We start from the raw sequence: 13177 nt of genomic DNA, 5'->3' as shown, positions 1-13177 counted from the left end.
CCAGTTTCTTCCTTTCTCCATACTTAAGAGTATACGTGGAGTAAACTTTGGTAATGAGCTCAGAAAAACTGAAGATACCTGAAATGTGATGGCCCAGTCTCCTTTTCTCTTAGATGGTGCTTGCTTGGTAGCCACCAACACTTCCTCCTCTTGCTCTGTCCTTCAGGTGATCAAGACTTCCTGCTATTCCTGTTTCTTCTTTATACTTGCTAATACGTCTGATCAGTTTATTGTGAAGTATGCCTGGCCAAGGAGCATTTCTCTTATCAGAACATTTTGTATTTCATGTTGATTTTATGGTTTAATTCTTAGAAAGTAATCTGCTTTCCTTATCTTGGAGTTTTTGTTTGTTTTGTTTTGTTTTTTGGGTTTTTTTTTGGGGGGGGTTGAGGTAATACTGTAGTTTTAAAGTTTTAAAGTAAACAACATCTATAGTTTACTGAGTGTCTGCTCTGTGATAAATGTGGATATTACATCTCCCTTTAAAGATGAATAAATTGAGACAGATTAAAGCTAAGTCTCATAGCTAGTAAGTAGTAGAATCAGTATTTGAATCCATGTTTGTCTGATTCCAAAGCCCTTAATTTTTTTCTACTCTGCTATTATTTCCTAATAAAGTATCTTCAGTACTTGAATACACTGTTCTTTTGCAACTTTTCACAATAAGAATAGTATTATTCAGCAATGATTAGAGCCATCTCTTTAGTAGTAAATTTCAAATTTTAAAATCAGTAATATATATGAAGGGAGTGGTGGGGCCGTTAATACTTTCTTGCCTTCTCTCCCACTGGTCTAGAATAAGAATGGACGATTCAGTAAACACTCTTTGTCGAGCAAAAATAACAACTTTCTCAAGGTCAGATCAAGTTGCAAATACAAGAGAAATTTTTTTTTTTAATTAAAAATTTTAACTCTGTACTGCTTCTATGTGAGACTTGTAGTGAAAGGAAAGGGAACTCTATTTTACTAAGAATATTTGCCACATATATATATATTTTTTTAAATTTATTTATGAGATAGAGACAGCCAGCAAGAGAGGGAACACAAGCAGGGGGAGTGGGAGAGGAAGAAGCAGGCTCACATCAGAGGAGCCTGATGTGGGGCTCGATCCCATAACGCCGGGATCACGCCCTGAGCAAAGGCAGACGCTTAACCGCTGTTTGCCACATATTTTTAACCTCTGATAGTATTCTTAGTCAGACTCAAATACCAAAAAGGGTGCTTAATTTTAAAGTGTCTAAGTGCATTTCCTTATAGGCATTAGCTCATCAAAACAAAACAACTTCCTTTGAGGTATTCTAAGGGGTAAATAAGTCTGAGAATCCACATCTAAATCTTTCGTAGAATTGTGGAAATGAAAACTGAAATATTTTTATATTTTCACTTTCTTTTTTTACCGCTTTGCATGTTTGATATTGGAAATGAATGGGGAGGTGAGGAAAGAAAAATTCTCAAATGTTTCAAGATTCACAGCAATTGTAAAATTTATTCAATTCTTAATAAGCTTTAAGCATATATCGAACTTTTGGTCATGGAGTCTGTGGTTTCCTTATAACCAATATTTCTACAATTCACAGTAATCCTACTTTCAATAAAATGTAAATTTGTTATAATGGCAATCATTTGTTTATTTTGTTTATTTTTTGATGAAAGAAATTTTAGTTCTTTCCCTTCTTTTAACTGCCAACAGTATTTGCTATTCATAGATATTCTGTCTTCAATAAGGTCTATCAAAGTGTAAAACTAGATGGGTATTTTTTTCCCTCTAAAATGGAATGGTCTTTCATTATGCAGTGTTCTTAGGTGAATTCTCTTGTTTAAGAAGCCAGAATACAAGAGAGTGCTATATTAGTGTATTATTCTCACAACAAACAAGCACTGTTCTGTTGCTACCTGCTTGGCCATTGTTTCTGATTGTGTGCGCTTTGCAGTGGTATTTGGATGGTTTCCTGCTCTCTGCCAGCACAAAAAGGCATTTCTGTTACAATGGCCCCTAACCACACAATGACGGCATTAAGGATTTATGTGGAGGTTTCATTATTTTCTCCTCTTTTGTTCCTTCCAGGATGTCTTCCAAGCGACCAGCCTCTCCGTATGGGGAAGCAGATGGAGAGGTAGCCATGGTGACAAGCAGACAGAAAGTGGAAGAAGAGGAGAGTGACGGGCTCCCAGCCTTTCACCTTCCCTTGCATGTGAGTTTTCCCAACAAGCCTCACTCTGAGGAATTTCAGCCAGTTTCTCTGCTGACGCAAGAGACTTGTGGCCATAGGACTCCCACTTCTCAGCACAATACAATGGTAGGTTTCTCATGGTCTCTTGTGCCTACACTCACTCTTTGACCAGTCTACTCCTCTAATAGTTTGGCTTCAGTCCTTTGCTTTGTAATTATCATCTACTTAACAGCCAGACACAAGATTCACTCCTAACATCTTAGAATTCTTTATAAGTAAATGATTCCAGTAGGAAGTACATAATATGCTATTTTTTTTGTTTTTCAAGAATTTTGCTTTTGTGACACAATTAGGAGAAATCACATATACGTATAAGAATAATGTTCAAATAACACATTTAAAGTTGGTTAGCATGACAGTTAGATGTCATAGTATTTCTAATAAAAAGTTTTTCCAGATAGAGGTGCAATGTATTTTGAACGTCTCCACCATGATAAATCAGTGTTTCTCATTTTTTACTTTGCCCAGATTGGATTCCAGTATTCCTTTACAGTACTGGGAATATTATAGGAGAACATATTTCATAGAACTGTAGTTTTTTTAATGTGACTGCAATACTTTCTAACTCAGTCTCATTCATGCCGCTGTTTTGATGATACAGTAATTACCTGGTGCATCCTATTCCAGAATTTGCAACTCAGGATAATTTATCTGCCCCTTCATCCTGGAGTCTGGATCATTGTCATTGCAGGTGATTAGGAAACTGGTTTCACAGATGAGAGGGAAGAAGGCAGCACAGCGTCTTTGGCTGAAGCTTAAAAGCACTCACTCACTCACTCACTCACTCACTAGTAAGACTTTTAGGTCATTCTTAGGAATTTAAGTACACAGAATCAGCATGTTGGCAAAGTGGCAGGGCACTTAGCTGCCAGTAAAGCCACACTCGCCTTTTCAACATGGCTGCTTGGGTACATGTCGTGGTTTTGTGACCTTCTCCTCTTCTACGTCAAGGAGAGTGGGGCCATTAATTGGAACCAGAGTACGCCAACGAAACCGTTTCCTCATACCATCTCATGCTTTTGAAGATGACTCTGATTCTGTGAAAGGCTTTTTTTTTTTTTTGCTTTCTCTAGAAAATTATTACATATCATAAATGTCCTTGGTATTGAAATATGCCCACTTATTTATGTTATTACATTACTGTATGTAGAATTAAATCAACAAAAAGAATCAGATATCTCCTAATAACTGTGAGATGGATGCTATTTTTTTGTCACTCACATTAGATTTAAATGCTCTTTCAACATTTTAAGACTCATAGGTCAAAATTTCACTGAGTATATTACTAGGTGCCAAGACTTTCCCCTCAAGGATAGTATTTCGGCTAACACCATGTAACATTTATACAGGTGTGGTGTTTTAATCACATTACATATATTAACTCATGTTACCTTCACAATAATACAGTGAGGTGTTATTATTAGTCTATTTTATAAATGAGGAAACTGAGGCACACAGAGGTTAAATAATTTGCTTCAGATAGTAGCTGCTACAGAGGAGAACCAGGGTTGTTTACCCAGACATTCTGGCTTTGGAGTCCATGCTTATAAACATTATAAGCTCTTCACAAGAGCACATGCATATTTTATTGTCTGATTATCTCTTTGTTGGCAAGCTAAATCATGCTATCCATAATTCCTACTTTTTTTTCTCTACTGTGAGTTTATATTAGTTATGTCCAATGATACAACTTTTTGGGCTCCTCTCATAAAGGTTAAAGTAGGAAAAGAAAGGGGGAAATTGGTAGTACACAGTTCAACAGGGTAAGGCGATCATACTCTCCATTGCAGCACTGCTAATGCCTTTTCTCTCAGTATTTTGACCATTGCCTTCTCTTAGGGAGGGCTTCTTGGTTTGGTTTTCCTGTGATACAAACACACAAATTTGAAGGAGTGAATATAAGTAGTTATAACCAGAAGAATACCACAAAAATAAAGGAGAGATTATTTTAAGTATACTCAAGGATGGGTATAAGAAAAGTATATTAAATTACATTCTCTAGTTGGAATGAGAGGATCCTGTGATGCAGGATGTTAGTGAAAATGAAACCAGTTTGTAAGGGAGAATTCAGTTCAACTAGATACAAACTATAAATTGCCTACTTTGTACCAAGTTTTTTGTTGTAATTACGGGGCACTATGGAAATAGGTTTGAATAAAACACAACTCCTTCCCTCAAGCAACTTCATCTAGAGTGACAGTTCTTAGCCAGGGTCTAAGGGATCTCCTGAAAATGAATGGAGAATTCTGTATTATGCATACATGTGAGTAAGATTATGGTTTTCATCAGATTCTCAGACAGATCTCAGGATACAAATGCTTTAAGTACATTTTAGTGACATGCTGACACTTTCTCTTGTATATGTCTAATTGGTTTCTAAATTTGTTCCTGCCTGAAATGTTTCTTGATTCCATCAGCTTTCATCTCTTGAGTAGACAGTCGGAAAAGTCTCTCATAGGATCTCAGATTTTTAGCCTCTCCTCTCTCTGGTCTTTCTTCCAATATCCACTGGACTTGTTTCCCTAAAAACTGAGTTGGATTGTTTACCCCACTTTGGGAACCTTGTGCCCTTGTTCTTATAGGAGTTAGTCTAAAACTCTTTGTCTTAGCATAAAACTCTGTATAGAATAGCATCAAACTAAGGCCTTGGTCTTCTCTCCTGTCATTTCTTGCCATGGACCCACTATTCTTGTCATGCCGAGTTTTTTTGTGCATGTTCAGAAACATACCAGGTGAACTTGGGTGACAGCTTTATTCTTTCTTTCTACCTGGAAAATGCTCTTTTCAAATTTAACTTTCCTGTTGAATTGCATATAATTATATATAATTATATTGTATGATATGTTAATATAGGATATTAATATACAATCATTATATTAATACATACTTAATATAGACTATATAGAATATTATATATTTGTATTTCTGATACTTAGCATATAATAGACAATGTATAATTACTGATTAAATGGCAGAATTCATATGGATGATTAAATAGTAAATATGTTTTGGGCAAAGTTGTTAAGACTATTCATGGTAAGTATGCTGATTTTCTAGAAATTTAAGAACTCAAGTGGAATGTACTAATGTAATATATTCAGAAAGCAGAAAGTATGTGTAATAGCCATGATGTATTCACCTGTTAAACTGATTGATATATTTTATTCATTTATCAAAATGATTTGAATATATTTATAGAATTGTTATTCAACACAAATCATTATAGTTTTTCTGGGTAGTAGGCCATTGTAATGTTCACTTAACAGAAACTTTTATTTCAGTAGGAAAATACATTTTCTATTTTGTTTTCTGTTCAATATCTTTGAAAACAGAGACAATTTTCATGGTCTCCATATCATAGAGTTCAATTTAGGAAAAAAAGAAAACCAACAGGTTTCCAGATTTCATTGCCTATTTATATGTGGCATTCATACTCTATTCTTAAATTAAAAAAGGAATGAGAGGTCCACATTTTATATTGCCAATATAGTTTAGAGACAAAGTAAAACTGATGAGTAATCCCTGTAAGGCTGGCTTGAAGTTACAGAGAGATGCTCTCAGTATAACATTTAAGTTGGAAAAAATTTTCTGAGATAAAAGTTCTGTACACTTCACAACTGTTGCCATATAAAGATTTTGAGGATTTAGGGTTGTTTGTTCATATGCAGAGTATGCAGGTGTTTGGAACTGGGTCAGATGAAGAGGTAATTCTTCCCTTCTGAAGTTGTGTTTATTGCCTGAATATTTTGGAGAAATAAATTAAGTGCCTTACTAAGAGCAACTTCCATCAGCTATACTGGTATGAATACTATAAGTCTCTCTATTCTTGTAATGGTTTACTCACTATTCAGGGTAATCTTCAAAAAGGTGAAAGTCAAGGTTGAGAAATCTGATTCTGACATGAGTGAAAAGGCAGTTCGGGGCTTTATTTTTTCTGGAGATCATATCTACCCATCCTGTCCCCTTCCCTCCTTTTTAAACATGGGTTTGGAGACTGTCACTTTAGAGTTTCAGAGACAAGCAAGAATTACTATAATTTCTGGCTCATTTTTAATAATAGTTCTGATACAGATGAATTTATTTCATGGTGCAAAGAACTATTGAGAACATATCTTCATGTCAATCAATGTGATTATATATGAGCACCAGAAGGGAATAGAGTGAGTATGAAGAGAAATCAAGTGGCAGCAGGAGAGGCAGCCAAGGCACTCTGTGGTCGCCATTTTGGTACTCATTTTCTGTCTGGTTGCATACTACTTCTGCTGGCTAGGTTGTTGTTCTAGTGTCAAATGTGATGTGAAATGAAAGGCTTGACCACCTGTGGTTACTGAATAGTCAATTGTCTCTTTTTCCTTTCTTTCTTTTTTTTTTTCCACAGAAGGTATACTCTTATCTTAGCCAAACTCTCTTTTGACTTCTTAAAATCCTCTTGAGTTGAATGAATTGTTTTGTATAACTACAGAGTGGCTGCCTCCCAATGCTGATTTTTAAAATATATAATTATTTTAACAGTACAATATTCTTATTAAAAAATAATTTGAGTTGCTCACTTTATAGATAGCTGAATTTTGTATGAAATAAAGACTGTGTGTATAATTTTTTAACATTTAAAGATCCATTGGATTTGGAAATAAGTTTTAATATGTTTCAGTATCTCATTTAATGTTTATACTGATAATATTTTCTTGGAATTGTTTTAAAAAAGCCCCTGGATATTGTTTGGGACTTAATAATTTGATTTATCTTAATGTAAATGTGTTTAAACATTGCAGAGACACTCGTTATCATAAAGCAACATTCACTGTGAGTCAGTTTCCTCCTGACGCCCATCAAAAGAAGAAAAAAGTGTCTTTTTAAGTTAGATCTTCTGTAGAAGTTGGGCATATAGCTGGGAACCAAGTATAACATTATAGCAAGACTCCATCCAATGTATAAAACCCAGCCTTAAACAGTGAAGGAATTCATAAAATGCATGTCAGAGAGAGGTTTTTACTTGCTCAGGTTCACTGTCAAATCCTGGGATTCTTTATTTACCCCCAAATAATTTTAAATTGCTATATTATAGTTGTGTCTTGAAATACTCTTTATATAAACTTTGCTTATAACCTAATAGTTATTAATAATGTATCTTCAAAGTTTGACTAGGATAATGTTATGTATAAAGTACTGTTCAGATAATATACAAAAGAAGAGAGAAAAATGCATGTGTTATTTAAAAATAAGTCACAGAATAGGACCTTAATTATGGTATGGTGAAGACTCCTATTTCTATATAGTAATTTTTATAGGCTTTTAAATTTCTGGTTACCTTTGTACATCAAACTTAGCATAACTTATTGTGATGGTATAATGCATACTGTTGTTAACACCAGTGTGGTTATTGTGCCAGTTCTAATAATGAGAATTTCATTGTTTAGGGAGAGCAGTCTCCTACACTCTAGACAAAAGTGTAATTACTTTTGAACGATGTGGAATGTGCTCAGTTTAATAGCATGGAGAATAGATTCAGAAAGATTCAGATAAAGTAAGCTTAGAAGCCATATGTGCAGTGTGGCAGTATAAAATTATGATAGTAGGCAGTGTAATTCTACACACACATACCCGATTTCACACAGTTTATCTATAAACTGTTGTTTCTGTAAGAGATAGGCTTGCTTATCTGAACAAGGCCAATTCAATTGAAACAAGGTGAAAATGGTGACACGTTTATATTTGTTTTTTATGGTAAATTGATGTTTATCATACAATGAAATTACATTGTTACAAACATTATTCTGTAAATGGTGTCAGAAAATACCACATGAAGCTGTTTATCTAGATATAATCCAAGGCTTGTGTTTGAATATAAGTGGTTCGATCTTTATACTTGCATTGTTTCTGAAAATTACCCCCAGGACTAGCAGGAATGAGGACATGTGAAAAACAATCAGTTGGGTTCATCAAAGCCACTAGATAAGTTGTGCAATAGATCGTGTTGTCCTCTTGCCTTACAATTCCTTTCCTTCTGGTTGGGGAAGGGTTGAATATCAAGTGGAGAAAACCTTGATTCATATGATGTCCATAGTATTTAAAGTACTACTGTTGAGTTTAAAGTTAACTGTGCCTTGAGAAATTAAGGAATGCACTCTCCCATGGTGGGGAAAAACGTGCTACATGGGAGTTGCGAGCTAGTTCAGGATACTTGACAAGGGTCTACTGTTAGCATCCCCACAAAGTGCTATGCAGTGACAGGTGAATAAACAAGACCTTTCTAAAGCTGTGGTAATGGGGGGAAATCTGTTTGCTTAAGAAGATTTGGCCTAATGAATTTAATGACTTTCATTTAATAGGGAGTGTTGTGGAAAGAGTCAACTCAAATATATACAATGAATACCTATCAGCAGAGATAGAGAAATGAATAAGGACTCTTCTTTCTTATAACTTTTTGTATAGGTTGAAGATAAGATGAGTAGAAAATTGCCATTATTTTATATAAAATATTAGAACCTTGATACAGGCTAACAAGTGCTAAGGAGATTCACAGTTGAAAGATACCTCATTTGTGGGTATCAAAAATAGATTAATTTGAAATTGCTCCCACAAAAAAAAATTAGATTCCAAGATACTAAAAATATACATACACTTTGGATCAATTATCATTAAATAAGGTCTTCAGTTTATACTTGAGAGTAATTTTGCTTTTGCCACAATTTTTTTTTTCCCAGAAGAAATAACTAAGGAAGAAGAAAAGGGAAAGTGAAAAAAAAAAAAAAAAAACAAACCCAAAACCCAAAAAACTGAAGACAAAGCGTACTGTAAGGATCTTAATGTAAAATATGGGGAATTTAGTGAAATACATGTCTCATATTCATAGGAATACAAACAACTACTTTAGTTGTTGGGGTTTTAAATGTTTCCTTTCTTTATCTGGGTGACCACCTTGAATGAAGTGGAAAGAATGATGAAATACTTGGCTAGGATATTGGAAATAGCAAGAACACGAAGAAGCAGTGCTGGAAACTTACTCGAATGGTGTTCCTGATTTTGTGAAATGGATAGGTGTCCATCTTTATCTCCTTTGCTATTCTCGGACGTGCGTAATAGAATCATTTGTATTTGGAAGTTAAAAATAATGCAGAGTTTGGGGGCTAACCTTCATTTTGAATCTTAGATGTTTTGTTTTCAGTTCTTCCTCATTTTCTTCCTTTGATTCTTTTCCTTGTTTGCTCCTCTTTTTCCTCTCTTTCAATTTGCTTCCATCAGAGAACATTCTTAATGGGTTCTCTTGTGGATCTCAATGGAGCCATTATCAGGAAGGAAGACAGGGTTGGAGAATCAGCACCATTGTGCTCTGATATATACTTCCTTCTTATTTACATATATTGCCTCTTGGGGGCTTGCCAAACTTCCTGCAGTCAGCCTAGGTTTCTCTTACTGTATGTGATTAATAAAGGTCAGTTGGTTCTATGACAAACTTTCACTGATTTTTAGTTAGTTCTTTACGAAACTATGTGGCATATTTATTCAGTTTATTCAGAAACCATATTCTTTTACTTTTCTTTCATGATCCAGCGTTGATAGTAAATTATAATTTTACATTTTTAATGTACATACTGGTGGGGAAAAAAGGACTTAGAACTCTATATTGGTTCTGAAATTATTTTTTGAAATTGTGCTTATCATTGAATCCAAATGTATGGGACCTAGTGCTTTAGCGGATACTTTATGGTCTTTGGGTGCCTTTTACTAGCTTCTATATTTTAAATTATTTGACTAGCTTCTGTCACTGTTTTCAATCAGTTCTTGATTATTTCCTTAACTCTGTTATTTTTTTTTTGTCTTCATATTTCTTTCCTAAATTTGAGATTTTAGAAGTTGGAGATTGGTGAAAGTAAAAATTGAGGAATGGAGATTATTTACATAACTAGAAAGTAATTTTGATGATAGTGTCACAGTATTAATATGAGTGATAAGAGCAATGAGTTCGTCATTATTTCTTATTTTGTAATTGCAAAGGGGTTTACCTAAGGGAATCCAAAAGAAATAAGAATTTTGCAGTGTTGGTGCCTGAATTCTGGGAATTAGAATGAAATCTACAAGACTAGGTAACTCAGTTGCCAATTGGATCTCAAAATATTTCCAATAATATGCCATATTCCCTCTTGGCTATATCAGTTAGATACAACTATCCACCGTACCTAAAAAGAGAAAAATTATCTTTGTATAGCAGCTTCTCAAAAAAGTACGAACACTGGCACTTAATTTGGATCTTAAGAAAGTGAAGTCATAAAAATATGTAAGAAAGTACTGGGTTTTCATTCTAATTTCTTTTCCTCAGATATTTTGGCAATTAGACTCATATGGCTTTCTCTCTTATTAAGTACAGATAAACACAAATATCTGAATTTGGCGGGGGTCGGGGGTAAGTTTTTTTAAAAATAGAGAGGAATTCAATAATATAGAAAATGTAATCGTAAGATGAGGGTGAGTCCTTTCAAGAGAAATGATTCCTTAAGAAATGTCAATCTGAATTCAAAATGAACAGTATTTGTGCCACATTAGGTGCATTTAAAAGCATTAAGTGCGTTTAAATTCTTTACTTCCTCCACAAGGTCTGAGATGCCCATAATTTGTACTGGCATTAAAGCTGTCATTAAAACTGAATGCATGATAGTGTATTAATATGTAGCCAGTTTTGATCATTTTGTGCCCTTTTTCACCCATTTTTTGTTTTAGAAATAAATTTTATGTTTTTCCCTACTCTGCTGTCTAGAGGAGAAAGCTGAAAGTTCTTTGTTACTTGAAATGGGAAATAAATGTAAAGCTAACTTAAATTTACAGTTGCAATCAGGCAAAAATGCTTTTTGAGTTTTTTCCCATAGCCAGTTTTTAGGAATGATCCATGTGAGCAGATGAGGTGTGAATGTAAGGAGAGCAGCCTTGGACAGCTCTGTGACACTGACATCACATGATAAAGTAAATGAACACAAGTGACTGGATTTTGTGTCTTATTTAGTCAAGGCTGCTTCTGTGGCAGCAGAGCAAACAATGTTATCATTATATAGAGAAGCAGTGTTTACTTCAGTGTCTCTTCTTAGCTCTTAAAAATCCAGCCTGTCTAGAGATAAAACAGTTAATCTTGTTGGTCGATAACCCTAAATGAGAGAATAATATTTAAGAGTGAATAAAAAATTTTAGATGGAGGTAGGATATAAAAAAAGGAGCATAACTACAAAGATACCATTAAGGAGCTTTTTATTTATGTATGAATGTACAATATGTACCATGTAAAAAGTCCACACCTATATTAATGAGTAAGAAAAAATAGGTTATAATAAATTATAACATACGTGTACTTAATGTGCTAAGCCTGGTAACCACCTCTGCTGCCACTACTGGACCCTTCCCTCTGTGTAAACGTGTATCTGGAGAGGGGGAGATGGCTACATGGTTACCAGGTTCCATTTTTGGGCTTTGTGGCAGTAGCTGGCATGCTTTGCACACTAGGGACACAGGAGTCAGAGAACATGCTTCTTGTGTATCTGAGATTTTGATTTCCCCAGGGTCATCACTAGAATATAAAAAAGCAACTTTGAAAGTCTTGCGTGAATGTATTTTATAGCCTATTTGCAGTCTGATAGTTGCAGTTCGAATATGGGAGATTTCATTTTTTTTTTTAAGATTTTATTTATTTATTTGACAGAGAGAGACAGCCAGCGAGAGAGAAAACACAAGCACAGGGAGTAGGAGAGGGAGAAGCAGGCTCCTAGGGGAGGAGCCTGATGTGGGGCTCGATCCCAGAGCACCAGGATCACGCCCTGAGCTGAAGGCAGACGCTTAACAACTACGCCACCCAAGCATCCCGAATATGGGAGATTTCAAATAGTTAGTGCTCTTTAGAATATGATATCTAATAATTAAAAATAAGAATGTGTAATATTTCGATCTTTTCTGTGTACCAGCCACCCTACGTTTTTATTATCTCAGCCAATTTTATATCAACCCGGTGAGTTCGACAACGGTGATTATCCCGTTTACAGGCAGAAAACAGTCTTGGATAAAGTAATTTACCTAATAAGTAAGTGGTAGAGTTTGGATTCATGACTTTGGAACCCAAGCACTTAATAACTGTGCTTATTGCATCTCCATTCATACAAACATTAAAATTATTTTTATAGTTTATTGGAATAAATCGGAATAAATAATTTTATTTTGTTTTTTTAAAGATAGATTAATTAATTAATTTATTTATTTATTTATTTATTTGTCAGAGAAAGAGAGAGCAAGCACAAGCAGAGGGAGCAGCAAACAGGGGAGAAGCAGGCTTCCCACCGAGCAGGGAGCCCGATGCCTGACTCCATCCCAGGACCCTGGGATCATGACCTAAGCTGAAGGCAGACACTTAACCGACTGAGCCACCAGGCATCCCGGAATAAATAATTTTAAAAGTCTTTAGAAATACATGTGGGGGGGCAACTGGGTGGCTCAGTCATTAAGCGGCTGCCTTCGGCTCAGGGTGTGATCCTGGAGTCCTGGGATCGAGCCCCACATCGGGCTCCTCTGCTGGGAGCCTGCTTCTTCCTCTCCCACTCCCCCTGCCTGTGTTCCCTCTCTTGCTGGCTGTCTCTCTCTCTGTCAAATGAATAAATAAAATCTGAAAAAAAAAAAAAATACATGTGGGGAATTCAGATAGAACAGTTGTTGCTTGACTGTTGTACCTTAACTCAGAGATGACTTATTTTTTTGTCTTTTTATCTGGCTTCAAATGGACTGAGATTTAGCTATTTCAGAATGGTACTAGAAGTTCTGCATAGCTGTTGGGCAATATATGGGTTTTTAAAGGATTACTTGCTAAACCTTTCACATAAAGATTAGTATTAATTCGTACTCTGGCTATTAGACTGTTGGCATAGCATAGTGGTTTAGCACATGGCACTAGCTGACAAAATTACTGAATAAATTCCAGA

The 13177-nt window shown here is 35.2% G+C and overlaps 1 protein-coding gene across 39 annotated transcripts in view; it reads left to right on the top strand.

Annotated features, from left to right (window-relative positions):
* Positions 1–13177, top strand: part of SOX5 (SRY-box transcription factor 5) — a 964448-nt gene that overhangs the window by 621228 nt on the left and 330043 nt on the right. For 32 of the 39 annotated variants that reach the window (XM_048216852.2, XM_044385168.3, XM_057303269.1 and 29 more), the window contains one exon: positions 2066–2297. In XM_048216852.2, coding sequence (XP_048072809.1) covers positions 2066–2297 — 232 coding nt within the window. The remainder of the gene's footprint in view (positions 1–2065; positions 2298–13177) is intronic. The other 7 variants (XM_048216855.2, XM_048216858.2, XM_048216857.2 and 4 more) reach the window with 1 other exon arrangement.

Source organism: Ursus arctos, unplaced genomic scaffold (genome assembly GCF_023065955.2).
Source record: "Ursus arctos isolate Adak ecotype North America unplaced genomic scaffold, UrsArc2.0 scaffold_26, whole genome shotgun sequence".
Lineage (NCBI taxonomy): Eukaryota > Metazoa > Chordata > Mammalia > Carnivora > Ursidae > Ursus > Ursus arctos.
Note: the sequence above shows the minus strand (reverse complement) of the source record. Positions and strands in the feature narration are given on the sequence as shown.